The 18,050-nt window shown below is 38.5% G+C and overlaps 2 protein-coding genes across 2 annotated transcripts in view; both read left to right on the top strand.

The window, feature by feature from the left end:
• The window catches only part of atp6v1ba (ATPase, H+ transporting, lysosomal, V1 subunit B, member a), a 45,147-nt gene extending 42,544 nt beyond the window's left edge, over positions 1-2,603 (top strand). The window contains exon 14 of the mRNA XM_023296167.3: positions 1,362-2,603. Coding sequence (XP_023151935.1) covers positions 1,362-1,504 — 143 coding nt within the window. The 3' untranslated portion in view covers positions 1,505-2,603. The remainder of the gene's footprint in view (positions 1-1,361) is intronic.
• A 1,586-nt stretch (positions 2,604-4,189) lies between these two features.
• The window catches only part of shtn1 (shootin 1), a 43,410-nt gene continuing 29,549 nt past the window's right edge, over positions 4,190-18,050 (top strand). Inside the window, exons 1-4 of the mRNA XM_023296438.3 lie at positions 4,190-4,343; positions 6,822-6,874; positions 8,296-8,356; positions 16,545-16,639. Of these exons, the coding sequence (XP_023152206.2) occupies positions 4,289-4,343; positions 6,822-6,874; positions 8,296-8,356; positions 16,545-16,639 (264 nt within the window). The 5' untranslated portion in view covers positions 4,190-4,288. The remainder of the gene's footprint in view (positions 4,344-6,821; positions 6,875-8,295; positions 8,357-16,544; positions 16,640-18,050) is intronic.

Genomic DNA, 18,050 nt, shown 5'->3' with positions numbered 1-18,050 from the left:
GGGGCTGTTGTTAGGGTGTGATTAGCTTAGTTTATACAGACTGGAAGTGGCAAGTTGCTTTCAGAGTGAAAAAAACACCTATCAGCACTTTTAAAGCTTAGTCATTAACCTGTATCTCTGTAAACTGTGAACATAAACAGAAGTGTAAAACAGCAGTTGCAGGTGTCATGTCAACTTTTAGCCAGAATATGAAGTTCATCCAAATAACTTTAAATTTAAGGTGTTATAGCAGGAAACCTAGTAAGACACCCACCAAGTGTGAATTACAGTAGATGAGCAGTTCTCAAGAAAAGTGAAAGACAGGCAGACACATACACAGATTCCTTCATTTATTAATGAGGTATCTGTTAAGGATATTTTTTGGGACTTGAATCACACACTCCTTCTGTAAGATGGAAGTGTATATATATGATGAAATATGTATTAACTGATCTCCCAAAGCTGCTTCTTTTGCTTCGTTTTTAAATACTTGACAAACTACTTGCTAAAACAGCAATATTAAACAGTGTTTGGTTGGGTGTGTCAGTTATATTACACTAAGCCTGCTATGAACATTTTAAAAAGCGGCAAAGATGCTGCAGAGATTCATTTAACTCTAACTCGACTCATTTACTAAATTTCTTCGTGCCTCGTTCCAAACTTTATTACTCTGCCAACGAACGTGGTGGAGTTATGTGACGATCAGTGTACATTTGTTTGTCTGTTTGTTAGCAATATTATTCACAAATAGACCAACGGATTTGGATGGAATTTTCAGGGAAAGTCAGAAATGACACAAGGAACAAGTGATTAGATTTTGGCAGTGATGCAGCTTATAGTCTGAATCCATTTTGATTTGTTAAAGATTTCTGTATCATTGCAAGATAGCAGCATGGCGTCACTGTAACTATGACAACAAGTGAACACTACATCAGCTGCCTGCTGATGATCACATGATTGCGATCCTGCTACAAATCGACCGCTGCGGACAAATCGGGACTTATCTGTTGGAAGTGATACAAGGAACAATCGATTAAATTGTGGGCGTTTTTCTGAGTCCCATCAATTCCCGTCACGCGCTACATTTTTAGGTCACGTGATTTGGTATCCATAACGTACACATGTACAACTTATGCCTGTGCTCAGCACAAGGTCATTTTGTTTGTGAGTACATCTATATTAAATGATGACATTCTATGGTGCCGTGATTTCTGGCACAAATTTTTTCAAGATTTCAGCTGTCGGAAATGATACGACTTAGCAGCCTTGGTGGAGTACTGTGCTCTCTGAGTGCTTTTCTTGTTTATGGTGTGATGTACAGCAGACAATGTGGAATGTTTGGATGCTAACCAGCACCACTGTTGCCCCACTGTCTTCCTCAGGCCCATACGACAACAGGACAGTATATGAAACCTTGGATATTGGCTGGCAGCTGCTGCGAATCTTCCCCAAGGAGATGCTCAAGAGGATTCCTCAGAGCACACTGGCTGAGTTTTATCCCAGGGAGTCTGCTGCTCGTCACTGAGGCACATTTAGGATGCTCTGATTGTTGCCCACCACCCTCCCATTCCCCCTGTATTCCTTCCTTTCACCTCAACCTACAACCCTTGCACTTGCAGGGGCTTGAAGACCAATGTTATCAAGTCTTCAGCCATCCCAACCCTCTTATCCTCTTTATCCACTGTTATTACCTCCAGTTTGTCTCCTTTCCATGAATCAGCTAAGCTCTACATCACCACCCCACTTCTCCCTTACCCTAAATGAGAACAGGGCAATAATCTCTCATGTAGATGTACTGTAGTGTATTTGTGTCCAGACGTCGTGTATGGAAAGTGTCTGTGATTGTAATATCTACCCTTGATTGCAACAAAGCAAACATATCGTTGAAATTTTAGATCAGTCCTTATTTATTGGGTTGTTTTACTGCTGGATCTCCCACTTTTCTTTCTTCTTCTTTTTTTTTCTTAATAAATACTATGTAGTATCCCCCATTAAAACAAGAGGTTTTCCACTGAAGAAAGATGTATATGAATAGAGGGTTGTCAAGATACCAAATACGCTAAATACAATAGCCCTGCAGTCGGCGCTAGTTAAGTAAAGCTGAGTAGGTTTTCACTTTTATTGAGATTGTCAGAGATATTGACTCTACTTACCTGTCATTTCCTAAACTAACAGACACAAACTTAAAGCTTCATACATGTCGCCATTATGCTATTCGCTGAGGGTTTATTGTCAAATGTTCTCTTATCTTTATCACTGACTTGGTATTGTTTAATAACAGGCTGTATGTTTTTCAGTGATTTCACATTTTCTCATGACAACAGAAAAGCATCCTTGGTAGACACACAAACTTGAGCTACAAGCAGAGATCAGAAGTTTACTGAATGTTTTACCCAATACATTGAATCTATTTTCTCTCATTGAGGCCCTCTTGCCTCCTCTCCCAGCTCACAACACAGTGGACGTTTACATTATTTGTGTTTTGTTGTTTGATTTGTGTTATGAAAAGACAACTATATAAGAGTATATTATACATTCCCATCTGTCTGAAGAAACTAATTGTGTTGCAACCAGAATGGTTTTGTGAGTATGTGTTCATGAATTAATAAATTATATGAAAAAGACCTGCTGTTCTGCTTTTCATTCCAACTTCGTGTTGTCATTGTTGTCCTCCTGACATGATCTAAACACTCTATGAAATTTGGCAGGTTTTATTTATTTTATTTGTTAACAATGCTAATGTTAGCTTTTCCTCAGAAGTAGAAGCTAGATAGTTAGCTAGCTGTTATTGCAGACCAAGAGGACAGACTTACTGATGGGAAACGATAAAGAAAAAACTAAAAAGAATTAGTTTTATCCCAATATATGCACAACAGAGTTGCATGAGGTAGAGTGAGAGATTCAGTCAAGGCTGACAATGTTATGAAAATATGAAAAATAGAAGAGGACAGAGCTTTGGTCTACATTCTTTTGGAAAACTGTTTGATAATGTTAATTCCAGCGTATCATGGAATTCACTGTTTTCTTCTTCTTCTACCAGCTAAAAAAGGTAATACTAACAAGTTGTGGGACACCCGTTGCATGCATAATAATTATTAATATATCATGTTGATTGAAAAACTGGTCCCACCATTACAAGAGACATCAATGGAAAACATAATAACAAAAAAAAGGAGATTTAAACTTTATTTAAACTGTTTTACTTGAGATTCAAATTGGTCATCAGGGGGGTGGGACAAGAGAAAAATGGCATTTTAGGATACACTCCAGGCTTGTTTGGTATTTTAAAAAATATTTTCAAACATTCTTTTCTCCTAGTTTTTTTTTTTTTTTTTTTTTTTGGTTTGGTCTCACGACAAGTGAATTTACATAACAACTGCATGTTTTAGTATTTTGTCCATGGATTATTATAAATTTGATGTGTGGGACTTAAAATGCACTCCAATTCTGGAATGACCCTTATAGGGAATCCTTGGGTTTGTTGGGTTTTCATGCTATTTTTTTTTGTCAGGCCTCCAGTTCTAAATTAGGTTTCTCTTCATAATTAGTGATACTGGTGGGTCATAACAGTGATATTTATTATAGTCAGGTGAATTTGTATGTTGTTCAATTTTTTGTAAGGTTTTAATCTGTAGTATTACGTTTTCTCTGTAAAGTTCACATTATAACACTGTAACCTCAGTGTTTAAACATGTCAGGTTAATTCCTGATGCCAATCTAATTTTTCTGCTGTGTAAATAGATGGTGATGTGTTTATCAGTAACGTTAGCGTACATACACTACCATCCAAACGTTTGGGGTCACCCAGACAATTTCATGTTTTCCGTGAAAACTCACACTTTTATTCATGTGCTAACATAATTGCACAAGGGTTTTCTAATCATCAGTTAGCCTTTTCAACACAATGTAGCATTAGAACACAGGAGTGATGGTTGCTGGAAATGGGTCTCTGTACCCCTATGTAGATGATCCATTAAAAAAAATCAGGCGTTTCCAGCTAGAATAGTCATTTACCACATTAACAATGTCTAGACTGTAGACTGCATTTCTGATTAATGTTATCTTCATTTTAAAAAAGATTTTCTTTGAAAATAAGGACATTTCTAAGTGATTCCAAATTTCTGAACGGTAGTGTAGATGGTGGTGTGTTTATCAGTAACGTTAGATTACACCTGTTGCTGTGCTGAGCTCCATCAGTCCTGCTGCTCACTCTACTGGAAGCTTATCTCGTGCGCGAGCCCGTCTGTCCGGCAGGTGTGTCTCGAGAGAACACTTCCTGTGCTGAACTTCGGAGAAAGATTTTCTCGATATGGCTGCAGAGGAACTGGGAAAAGTTGATGTCATTACACACCTGTCGAACCAAGGTAAGTTTCTTTGCGTCTTCTTTAAACCGGGCGTGTATCTGCTGCCCCTTCAGACAGTATCTCCCTCCGTCCGGGTGTCAATCAAACGTAGCCGGATGGCTGACTGTCAGGTCCGGCTGGGTCACTTGAAGTGTCTCAGGGAAGGACCAGATATGGCTGAGTTGAGAATAACTAAACCAGGTAGAATACAGCTAGTGAGAGTTAACCTCAACTAGCGTTTCAAAGACTTGAGGTTAACTCTCACTCTCTACAGTACACTATCTCCTTGCAGCTAAAGTCTCAAGCCTGTTGTAGTAAATGTCATATAGATGAACAAAAGTTGCTAAATGTTAAATGTCGTGTCTTAGAACCGTCCCTCCTCTTTGACAGGAGGCTGCTGTAATGTCTAACTCATTTTACTGGCATTCTTACCCAACTGCGAGGGCTTTTGTTTTCATGACCAAAGTCCATGTACAGTAAGGAGACTTGGCTGTTAGCCTACTTCTACATTCAATTGTTTATTTGCCCAGTGGCAAAAATGAATCCCTGAACGCCTCTTTCGTGTCCCACTCTGTGCAGGAATCTTAAATGGAATGCAGTAATCTGATCAAACACATTACCTGACTGAAGTGCTTTGTGGCAGCCATTTTACTTTCTTTGCATCACATTTCTTGAACCATGATAACGCAGAAAAGCTGTTGTCTGCCCATGTACTATTTTGATGGTCAAGGATTAAGTTGAACCCAGAGACATTTGTTGAAATCACAGTGGCAATCACAAATTCAAATCCTATTTTTGCTTAACTGACAAATACTTTGGCACAACAACTTGACTTTACTTGATAATATGTGAGAACCTAGGCTAGGTTTCATAAAACCATGTTTGTTGCATGCCTATTGTGTAGAGTTAATCCTGCTGTTTATTAACAGAAGATGGTGGTGATTGGTTTAAAGAAATACAAAGAAGTCAGAGCGTTTTTTCCCCTAGTAGCAGGATGACAGCGTTATGGAGTCATGTATGTATTATTGAACAGGTTTGCTAAGTGAGACTGGAGTCAGAAGATATGATTCTAAATACAGAATTTTGGTGAACAACAGTAAAAATAAAATGTTCCATAAATTGTTCCAGTCAGTTTTGTTCCTCTTCTTGGTCTTCCTAAGTCGTGGTTTCTCTAAAGCAGTTCTCCTCCCAGCAGATGATTTTGACGTGTCCATTGCTTGACCTCTGGAAGCATTAGTGTGGGCTTGAACCTGCGTGATGTTAGTTGTTGATTTTTAAGGCTGCTAACTCTGAACTCTTGGTCTTCCTTTCCTGGAGTGGCCCCCACGAGAACCAATTTCATCACACAATTTGATGGTTTTTGCAACACTTTCGAAGTAACTTTGAATGTGAATTTTTTTTGACACCTTTATGTCTTAAAGTAGTGATGGACCCTCAGCTAAGCCAATTGACATTGACGTTTTTGGTTTTGTACATTTTTTTTGACTGCGTAAATCCATTTGTGCTAAAATACACTGTCGAGATATTGTATAGAAACAGAAGTGGATTAATTTTAAGAGTCATATACACCAACAGATACTGTAATTTCGTATTTGAGGGACATTTTTGTCTTCCTTCTGAATCAAAAAATGTATTAAAATAAAAGTAGAAAATTATTAGCTATAGAAAGTTTAAAAACTGAAAGTACTCACTGTGCAGATACTTTCATTTCGCAAGGTTAAGTGTAATACAACTTGTTCTTTGGCTAGAGGCATTGCAAAATACTGCAAGCCTTTAGATTCAACATTTTTGGAAATAGTCTGGCTAAATATGTTGTATTTTACATATTTAATAGAAGTGTGAAACATGTTGATGTGGTTCAATAGAACTAGTAGTTTTAGACACTGTCATAATTATGCCAATGGCACAACACGTTTTGATTGAAGCCAATCAAATAGAGAGGCTGCTAATTTTTGCCCTGCTTTCAGTTATTTTTACTTAATAATGGTTGGACAGATGAAATGAATATCAATCTTCTCAATTCAGTAATGGTATGCTTTCTAGCAAGCACACTGTGTATCTCAAAATCTGACCATTCCTTTACAGAGCCCTTGATTAAGCTTAAAGGGGCATCCTAATTCTGCTTCCTGTGCCATAAATCCTGAAGGTCAAGTGTCTGGAAATGTCTGCTTTAAATGAATTCTACAGTTTGGTTTATGACAGTTTTACAGTGACCTTTAAATCTGTTGTTAGTATGCATAGAAGGCAGTTCTTCTAACTGCTGTAGTCACACTCAAGACAAATATTCTACCAGTCATAGTGTTACTATATTCATCGTGACCTACTCTAATAGTCCAGTGACACACAAGCATCACTGGATGACAAGTTATCACATGTTGGACAAATTTCCACTTGACTTTTTTTTAACCAGGAAGATTAGGTGCCATGTTCTTCACTCACACTAGCTTTACTGTAATTTACTGATGAAGATGGCTTACTGGCATCCTTTGCTCCCCACAGCCCTAGAGGAGTATGAGGGCCTGCAGAGAAACCACGAGACAGCAGCCATGGAAGTAAGTGTTCAAATCTTTGTAAAACTGGCAGCATGCACAGTTACTCCAGTTCAATCTATCTCTAATATGATGCCATACAGAGTAGTTACATTAGTTACAGTAAATGAAAAAGCAGTAAGTACAATACTGGTAGTAGCAGCAACAGGATCAGCACACTTAGTTACAGTGATAGTGGCCCACTGCTGGCCTACCTGGACAGCAGCAAAAGCAGAAATAGCTCTAACAGTAGTGCTCTTAACCAGGGCACTTCTTTGTGGGCTGTTTCAGAAAGGAACTTTCCAATGGAAAAATAATATTAACAGCCTTATGTTTGTTTTAATGTTGAAAACATCCTCTTTGCATTTACCTGACAAGGACATGTCCAATAGTCAGTGTTGGTTTTGTTTATGTACAACCATGATGATGTTGTTCCAGAGTGAATAAGGTTTATGACTGTTGTCTCTCTGTATATAAAGAATGAACAACTTCGGCACCATTTTCCATGAAATCAAGTACTTCAAGCTGATATCAATCACACTGTACTTTATTACAGATTCAGCTTATTCTATAGCCTGTAGAACAGTAATATTTTTGACTGAATTTCAATTCTGTGCATTTATTTTGCTAAATAGGAAAGAGGTTTTAAATTAAAGAAAGTTTACATTCATCACTGTGAGGTGAAAAATGTTTTGTGTTTGGTGTCAGGGAAGCAAAAGTATGGGTGCTGAAAATTAACACAATATCCTGTTTCTGTTAATCAATAAAGAATCAAAGAACTCAGTATACTATGTGCCACCTTTAGGATATCCTGACAAATAATATTGCTTAACCTTTTCTCATAAAATGACTTCCATCAAATCTGTTGTATTTATTACTGAATAAACTATGAACATGACTGAAGAAAAAATCGTACCAAATAATGATTAATGATGATTACTGGCAACAGAAGAGAAACAATAGCAATACATGTGTGTGTGTGTGTGTGAAGTGGATTATGAGCAGATGCAGAGAGGAAAACATGTGGCTATTAAAGGGTGTTATTAAAAACTCTTCTAATTACACAAGTAAATGGCTTGAAATGCGACCAGAGAAAAGTCTGCAAATGTGTTCTAGGACTGGTTCATTTTTAAATGTAACAACAGGCATATTTTACCACACAGCCTCAAAGTGTCGTCATTATTCTTGTTCATAGTGTCATTTAAGATACATGTTGAAGTGGACTTTTTAAAAAGGTAACATCAAGAGTACTTTGGGGACAGGAATTGTATTTCCTCAATTATATGTATTTAATATTTCAGTACCTTTAACATATTTTATTATATTGAATTGCTTGGTTTTCAGGTTGTCACTAAGTTGTGCAGTTGTATTAGCAGACAAATTAACTGTTGATTCAAACAGCAGTAGTCCTGTGTTAAAGGCACTATCTGTCTCTCTTACATAAGTGCAAGAGACTGAAGAAGGAGAGAGATGAGGCCATGAAGAAACTTGATGAGTTCCAGCAAGGTAAGTTTGTCTCTCCTGGGTCAATATGTGTCCATAGAGTGAGATTCAGTCGGAAATGTTTTCATTCTGAACAAACTTGTAGGAATGTTTGACTGTAAATCGATACAATGCAGCAGAGGCAGTATCGCTTTCAATTTTTCCAAGTGGAAAACTGCAATGCTGCGACAAAAATAATCCCCGCAGCACCAATATAATTATCACTGTGAACTGCCATTGCAAATCATCTGTTAAACATCTCAGTGTACAGTTTGTGGGATAAACGTTAGAGATGGACACCATTTTGTAGTAGTATCAGGTATTCACATCCCCTAAACTCTGATTGAGGACAATATTACATTCACTAATCTGCTTGTCTACCCATAGATGTCTGTAGATGGTTGACGGTCCACATGCTGGCTCATTAGTATTTGTAAAACCGACATTTTCTTACACTGAAATGGTAAATGATTTTGTATGCAGTGGGTTATTTGCTAGTAAGGTGTGCTTTGATTTGCTGACAATCTCCAGATACATTGGACGGTACACTGGTTACCTATGTAAAAGAATGAATTTATTGAATAACATGAGGAAACTCGAGTCATTTGGAAAGCCATAAGGTTGACTGATCGGTTGAGTCGATTAACAATCCAATCCTATGCAAAAGCTTCTAAATTGCTTTTTTTTGGTTTCTGTGTATGCACCGCTCTCCTTAAATCCCACCAAAGATTTTAAGTGGGATTCATATTGTGAGACTCAGCCACTCAAAGACATTCCAGAAACGATTCATGAACCAACCTTTGGTTGACCAGAAAGTATGCTTAGGATTATTTTCTCTCTCTGCTTTCACCACCCCAACCTGTTCAGTCAGATGCCCAGCCACCCTATGCCTATCCTGAGAAAGTTTGTAGATATTTAAAATAAAGAGCCAAATACTAGGCTTTTGTCATAGCTGAACCCTAACAAACATTATTTTAAAAAAAGCATCAAATGAACAGCATTTCACTAGCTAGGATCACACCATTAATTTGAAGCTTCATTGTTTATTGGATGCAAATAAGCGTTGTTTTAGCGTTGACTGAGTTGAACTGATGCGATGTGGGGAAAACCTTAGTCAGGGATCATCAGCGGCTCCCGGGCCGGCGGACCCTCATAAAGCTTCCAGTAAGAATGAAACAAGGAGTGGGTGTCTCAGGAGCCTCAGGGGTTGCCAGCCCCTTGAATAGGTGGTCTAGAACCCCTCACCTGGAAGTTGCATCAATACAGTAGGAGTGGCTGGAGAACATGCTAGGATTTTGGATGTTGTCAGGACTTGCTCAAAGTGTAAGAGGAATCGGGATAAGTTTGCAGCTTGGCTGGTAACGAACTGAGGGTCGGAAAGCGAAGCATCCTCAGATTTTCTGGTTTGTATTTGGTGTACTAGAGATTTGTAAGGGCTTAGGTGTGAATCTAGTTTGAACTGCATGATGGGCATTGGATTACCTGCTTGATTGGTTTGGCTTTGAGTGAATAAACTGGGTGCGCTTTAGAGAAGGAGGAACGTGGATACAATTGTGTGGTAAAATGACAGTGCAGATCAAACTCAACTCGTCGGTCAACGTTGCAATGGACTCTGCGTGTTGCAGAAACAAAAGAAGGCCAACAGAAACATTGGTTCTAGAGTGCTAGAGGTTGGGAAGTAGGACACTGCAATGTATTGATGACTTAGGATAGGTGGACGGATGTCAGTGGAAAATAACCGTAATTAATAAGATATACTGCAGAGGTATCATGGGAATTTTGAGCCCCAGATGGAGGTGTGATATGAGATGAAGCTGGATAATGTAGCTACATTGAATGATGGAAGGAGGAACAGAATCTGTTACAGAGGAAGTGAAGGGAATCAGTGATATCATTGCAGTAGCATGGAAGTGTTCGATCTGGAGGAGGAACCTGTTGGAGACTGACCGACGTGAAAGATGGTGGAAGAAACTGGTATCCCATTGTCAAAGTGTAAGAAGCACACTGTTGACAAGGTATAAAGAGACTAGTTAAACTGGCATCTTGGTGCCAGAATGAGAGCCGAATCTGTTGAATGGGAAGATAGAGATGAGTTGAGAAGGGAGTAATTCCGTTTTGGTCTTCCCTGAGAAGAGCCTTCCTGATTGTAACTGGGATCGGATGAGGGAGTGTTTGATGCAGCTGGAGAACAGAAAGAGGAGTTCTGATTGAAGTTGTCTCTTCAGGATGGGTGACACGGTTAATAGTGTTTCTAGAGCGATCCTCTTGTCACTTGCGCCTCGCTGTGGATTAGTCTTATCAGGGTGCAGGAGATCTGGAGCCAGGCTAAATGTTTCCTCATGGAGGGCTGATGGATGAGTGGTCCATGGTAAGTCTGAGTTTTCTAAAACTTTCAGACTGGCAGTGTGGCTGAGTGATGGCATGTGTTGTTTTGTTTTCGAGAAGCAAGAACGAACAAGGGGGAAGGGCAGAGTGGTATATATAGGCATACGACAGAAAGAATTTATCTCCATTTAAGCACAAAAAACAGTATCTTAAACACAAAAGAGTAAAAACTTGCAAGCATTAGTTGATTAGATTCTTTAAATCGGCCAAGGGAACCATAGAGTCAGCAACAGATACTGTCTGTGTCTCCTTGGAGCCAGAGCCAACACCTATGGCAACCTACTAAGTGCATTTGCTGTGAAGTGAAAAATCAGGGCACAATTGACTCACCATGTGGAGGATGGGAGTTTGTGTCTTTGAGTGAATAAGCATTGCCTGGTCATGCTGAAACCGGCTTCTTGCCCAACTTTTCCCCTCAGAAACAGGGAGAAGTGGCTACCCCTGCCTCTCATACCAGAACCAGAATCAGAACCAGTACAAACAACATCCACTGCAAACAATTGTGGGAGCAGTATTTTAAAAGTCATATGAATTCATCCTGTCCTCTGGAAATCTGTAGGGATTCACAGTGCTGTCCTGTGCATGTAGTCTGTGCCTGTGTATGAGCACAAACACCTCCTGTTGTTGGCTTGCTGGAATAGTGTTGTGTGGATCAGTCCAGGCCACTTTGTTTCATCTATTTACAGAACCAAGGCTGTGTACAAAGCCCGCCCCCCCCTCACACACAGGGGAGCGACAGTCCGGTGGTGGGGGGAAGGTCCATGTCCTCCCTCAAAGAGGACGGCAAGGGTCCATCTCCTCACACCGAGGAGGGCAGGGAATCCACATCCTCGTTCCTGAGGATGGCTGGGGGGAAACAGGCTGCTCTGGTGGCTCAGAGCTGCGGCGTCGTCTCATGGACTGGAGACGAGGCAGTAAGGCAGTATGGTCCCACGTGCACTGCCGTGTGAAGCCGGTCTATATAGCAGCTGATGGATGAGCTTCACATTTCTATTATTAATAATCCCCTAATGAAGGGTAACTAAACTATTAAGATCAGTTTGATAGATAGATAGATAGATAGATAGATAGATAGATAGATAGATAGATAGATAGACAGATAGATAGATAGATAGATAGATAGATAGATAGATAGATTAAACCTTTATTGATCCCGCAACGGGGAAATTCATAGTGCAACAGCAGCAAATAGAAGAACAGTTTGTTCTCTTGCCTTGGATATTAAACTTCATATCAAAATCCAACACACATATACATGAGGTGTAATATAGGGCTGATTTATTAACTGCATTATTTTTCGTTCAGTGTGACACTAAAGGGATTGTATTTTCTTCTAAAATGCCAGGTAAACATTGATACACAAACAAGAATGCAATATATGCTCATAAATACTATACTATACAGTTTTTCATTTTTGTGGACAAACTTCAAATATAATCACATGAGAATAATTAGCAGGGGCTGTGTTTTTCAAGCAAGACTTTGATATCAATGTAATGCAGTGACATATGGAAGGTTAAGAACAGACAGTACAGCTTCTTCAGAAATTGTGACCGATTGCTCATCAATACAATATCATCTCATCTGTGACAACATATGCGCTCATAAGAGACCATGTGTTGTGATACACATATGTTGAATTGACAATGATCATGTTGTAAAAATATGTGAGCATAATAATGCTGTTAAAATAGCACTGTCGCTGATTCGGCTTTTATCGTGAATCTGTTTCCGGACTCTGCAAATACATTTCAAATGCTTTGGCCTGCCATTCAGTTTTCCAAAATGATTTTCTTTACAGGTTGAATGCTTTGCTATGACCACTTTAGTGAAGACAGAATTTGAAATAGGGCACCACATGTCAAAAGATGGAGCAAATAGTTTGTCTTTGTAATGGTGACAGTTGTGTGGATTTTCATCTGAATAAATCTGGCCTGTGCTCGTGTATTCAGTGATTCTCCAGCCAAAACACATATTGTGTTTGACTTACGCTTTAATAGAGGCTGCCTCACTGTGCCAAGCAGCTGCATATTAGGACCTATTACGTGATTTCATAGCTCTTAGAAAATTGCTTCTATTCACAACGAAACGGCTGGGGGTGGGGCAGCAGGGTAGGTGGGGGGAGGTGGGGGAGTGGGAGAACGGGAGAAAAAGCCCCCAACACACAATCATGCCTTTTCAATTGGTGATGGCAAGGTTGATGACAACATGACCATTGTGTTATAATGATAACACCACAAAGGCATCTGCCCCCCTCATCAAGGCTTCACAGCGGCTGCAGATACAATTTAATTCACTGCTCCGTTGGCGGCGCTGATACCATTATGCAGCACGTCGGCACAGGGGTAATCACTGTCTTTCCTGAGAGGAGGATGAAAAAAGACAAGCACAAAAAAGAGGGGAGAAAAAAGATAGAGTGATGATGATGGGGAGGCCGAAACTTACAATTAAGACTGCCAATTCTGACGTGTCAGAGCCCCCTGTAGACTCGCGCTCATACACTTTCAACACTTCCAGCACTGTTTATTTACCATGGCTACCAGTAATTATAATTAACATGTCGTTTAGTTCAAGGCGTCCTTTCGTAGGTTGCTGAATGTGGCCATGGCATTATGGAGATGGGCAGATAGGAATGGAGAAGAGGTTGAAGAAGAAAACTGGCAGCTAAGTGCTACTGAATGACTGATGTGGAGTGTGCCAGAGGAACGTGGATATCGCTCGGGACTGGCGTTCGTCAAGTTCTTAATTAGGTGTCACTGGGGGGAAGGAATTGCCCACAGCAGTGGCACTAATGCTTAATTTCTCCCTTGCCCAACCACAATGTTTAATTAGTTAAGTGGCAGGGCATTCTTTAGGGGCGTTGTTTTTGTACTGAGGTGTGATTGCAGCTTTACACAACATTACAGTTTGTGATTGGAATTTTACCTTTTTTTCCCCCAACTATCAAGCGTATGTTAAACACTAATCTATATTTTACATATCAACAATCAAAAAAATGGCTGTGCGTAATTCACAAGGTTTTGCTCCCAATGAGAATCATCACCAATTATTGAGTTCTTTGCATCTGTGAGAAGCTTTTTGACCTTTGGCTTTCAACTCTTTCAACTTTACTCTCGTCAATCTGATAGTGACTAGCAGCAGCCAGCTATTTAAGGCAGCTGGTACTGTGGAGGAGTGGTGGATAAGACCTACGCTGATTAAGTCATGACTCAAAATGAATGTTATTGATGCTCCATGTCTGCTTGATGTGTAAATAAGCAATTGTTTGATAAAGGCCCTGATATTCTCTAAAACTAATTGGAAAGTAGAAAGCCGTCTATATTGTTCAATTCTGTTTATACAAAACTGGATGTCTGCACAAGCAGATCTGTCCAATATCTGGCTCATTAATTTTATACTTTCGTCATAAATATTGCACACATCTTCACAGCACATCAGCCATAATAACTATTTAAGGTGATGCTAGTAAACATATTGAGCTTGACAGTTTATTTTTCACCTTGAAAAAGCAGATGGTAAAGCAATTTATGTATATTGAACCCCTCTAACACCAGCCTACTTTTTTACTATATTTGCTGGATTTATCCATTTAAGTGTTTGAAGATCAAATAAAAAATCACTGTCTATGTCATTCAATTCTTTACTAGTGTAACCCTGGTGTTGCCCATGAAACAATAGTTAGCAAAAAATTAAGGAAAATATTTCCCTTCACCTAGGGTTAGGTGCAACATCACATGTGAGATTCTTAACAAAAAGCCCAAATCTACTGCATATATATGTATACACTCTACATGTACTCAACTTTAATTCATAGTCTTGTGTTCTACACTTGTTTTCTGCATGTATTCAGCCTATACTAAATACACATTGGCCCTGGCTGATGAAAATAAAAAGGTAGGGAAATTATCTGAATAAAGAATACATTGGGAAAAACATTTAGTTCACTTCCTTTTAAATTCAAATCGTAATGATGTACGTAGGTCATTCACCATTGAGGCTACTGAGATGGCTGACAGAATAGCAAACAGGAATAGACTTCAGTGTCAAGTGTTAGGGCACTCTTATCTCAATTAACTGCACAATGAAATAAAAAGTCACAGGTATGCACCCACTCATTTAGAAATCCTAATCATGTTCTTTGTTTCCTTGATGGCATTTTGATCAGGCTGAATGGCCATGAGTTGACTTTTTAAGTTCACATTGACATGAATGCTGTCATTCAGTAGAATTTTACATGCTGCTTTTCATATTTCATTAACATTGTCACATCAATGAAGGCTACTGACTAGTGGACGTCTTTGTTAAAGAACACAAGTTGTGAGATGAACAAGCATTGCTTTGTGTTGGTGAAATTATTTCACCTTGTTTTTCTTTAATAATGTCTAAGAATATTTGTCCTGACAACCAAGATAGTGTGAATCACTGTAAAGACTGCTGTCAGCAGGGAATGCAACAACAAAATATTTGTTCAAGTGCTGTACTTAAGTCTAATCTTAAGGTATTTATACATTATTTATTGCATGCAATTTCTATTTTGACATCACAATATTTAGCAGGAAGTTAATCTACTATTTGCTACAATACGTCTCTTTTTCACATATAGTTACAGTTAATATATATATATATATATTGAGAATTTAAATTTCTTATAGGTTCATCTACCCTAAAGTGTATAAAGCAGTCACAGCTAGCTTCACATCATTTAACTGTCAGCACTAAAATTACAAAGAATTGCTGTAATAAAATCAATAATTATGGTGCTGACAGTACTTGCATAATCTTACTTCTGTGTAGATGGTTTATGGAGCAACCTGATAGCCTGGCAGTTGGGGCACATATTCCCTGAGCAAGTTCATTTTCCTGACAGTCGGTTCACATGCTGCATGTTATTCCCCTGCTCTCTCCCTTATTTCCTGTCTCTACATTGTCCCTATGGAATGAAGCCAAGAAGTTCAAAAATAAATGTTAATACAAGAAATGTAGAACTTTTATTGGCTGTAAATATTTTCTGTATTGTATTTTTACTCATTTGGTCTTTCTCTGTACACCCGACATTTATTGTCTGTCCGCGTTAAAAGAAGAGTCCCTCCTCTGTCACTCTTCCTTAGTTTTCTTTCCTTTATTCTTTCCTCACAAATGTTTTTTGGCTGTGTTGGATATTTCCTCACCTGAATTGTGCCTAAGGCCTAAGGATATTATGTGTTGAATCTTGTACAGACTGTAAATGTCTTGAAGGCAAACTTGTGATTTGATATGTAAGAACTTACTTTAAAGGGAATGTTATGCTATGAGTTATTGCTATTTTTACTTCTACACTAGCTTTGAACAGCTATTATATATAAAAATTATATTTTCTCATAGCGATATAGCAAATATCATCTAGTCAAACATTTTCAATCAATGAATGGATCTCCAAATGACACTGTATTGAATTTGTATCTCCTACAATATCCATTCATGCTAATTGTTAAAGTGGGGGAAACGTGGTTTTAGTTAAGTAATGAGAATTAGCTCGACTTCAGTGTGACACAAAAATCTAGTTAAAAAAAAAAAACAGTGAACATAATTGAAGCAACCTTTATTTTTCTTTTCAAAAATATTTGTACTACAATATGTATGAGTGCCAACAATATCATGCCAGCCAGTGTATTTCGTGTCATTACATGCTCTGATCAGTTAGGTTGTCGAATAAAAATGTAATTGGAGCCATATTGTGAGATTGTACACTAAAGATTTCAATATACACTGGATTAGACATTTATTGCTGTACAAAAAGTTGTAAAATGGTTTATCATGTTCTTTGTCTGGTGTTCTTTGTTTTTCCTAGTCTCTGAGATGGTCATTGAAGAGGTCAATTCTATTCAGGAAAACCTGCAGATCGAGAGGATTTGTAGAGAGAGTGCAGAATCCCTGGCTTCCAAGGTACAGTGTATGTTTGGACAAATGCTGTCTACAATATGGTTTAAAAACATTAACCTACCAGACTATAATATCAACAGGTTACTGACATTGACAAGTATCCTCAGATTCAATTTGATTTTAAATCTAATAAACAGGGTTACAACCAACAGAATGGTGTCATTAAATTGAAACAAAGGAGAAATAATGTTGTAAGAATTGCAGGGTTTTTTGATTGAAAACGAACTTGGCTGTATACATACTATACTATTCATTGAGCCATGATGATCTGTTTATTGTATTTCCATAACTATCACCTCAACCTATTTTTTTATGTTTCAGTCAAAAGCACTCTATGGTCCTTCAGCACTGTTGCTGTCCCCATGTCTTAGTATCTAAAATTGCACTGGATTCTTCTGATTCAGAGAACACTTTTTTAGAGTCCTTGCTAAAAATGTGAGTTGTGATTGAGAGCGGGGGAGCCTAGCACATAGTAATTTTGCAGCCCACTGGTGCTGAGCTTATCACTGTAATCATTTCTCATTCAATTTCTGGACAAAAGCCCTCACAGTCCACCTGGTTGGACCAGATTTTGGGCAGTAGGGGACTGAGGGAGAATTATGGTGAAGGTCGACTTTAAGGCCCCTTTTTTTTTTTTTTTTTTTTTTTAACCGTTTTTCGTCCTTCAGTCCCCCTTTGTCCTTTGACTTGTTTTCCATCTTCATCTTCCATGGCTGACAAGTGAGATTTTTACTGGCCCAAATGACCATAACATAGTGAGGTTAGTTAAAAAATTTGACCTTCGGTATACTTGGTGCTTACATGCTATTTTCTGTTACTCTTTGATGCAAGTCGTTTTATATTTTGTAAAGGTTAAAGGCTTTTAACTACTACTGTTATTATTACAAGATTCAACATAATCATATATTACATATATTATAAATGTTGCTGTTGACTGGAGAAATATACTTTCATTTTTGAAGTATAATTTACAGCAGTGGCAGCTGGAGCAAAAAAAAAAAAAAAAATCTATCACATAAGGTCGGAAAAAAAATAAATACTAGTACTGAGAGCTGCACGACGTGGAAGATCTGAAGCCACCAAACCACACAGCTCACCATAGTGCCAAAAGTCGCCTGAGTGTCAAAAGTCAAAGAAACTGTAGGAACTCACTAGCTGTTTGGTTAGGGTGCATATTGGCAGAAATGCCATCAAACAGTTAGTCCCCAATTTGATTCCCAGTCAGCTAGACATTTGCTGCATGTTTTTCTCCCACTTTCAAATTCTTTATAACCCCAAAGTCAAAATATTGAAAGTCCTACACACACTCATTTTGCTGACCCCCTGTATATATGTGTTCGCCCACAAATTTCCCTAAGAAAAGTTGAGTAAATTTTGAAATAAATGCTGACAGGACTATGAGCCACGTCAGTGC

This window comes from Amphiprion ocellaris, chromosome 16 (genome assembly GCF_022539595.1).
Source record: "Amphiprion ocellaris isolate individual 3 ecotype Okinawa chromosome 16, ASM2253959v1, whole genome shotgun sequence".
Classification (NCBI taxonomy): Eukaryota; Metazoa; Chordata; class Actinopteri; family Pomacentridae; genus Amphiprion; species Amphiprion ocellaris.
This window is presented reverse-complemented; position numbering and strand designations above follow the sequence as displayed.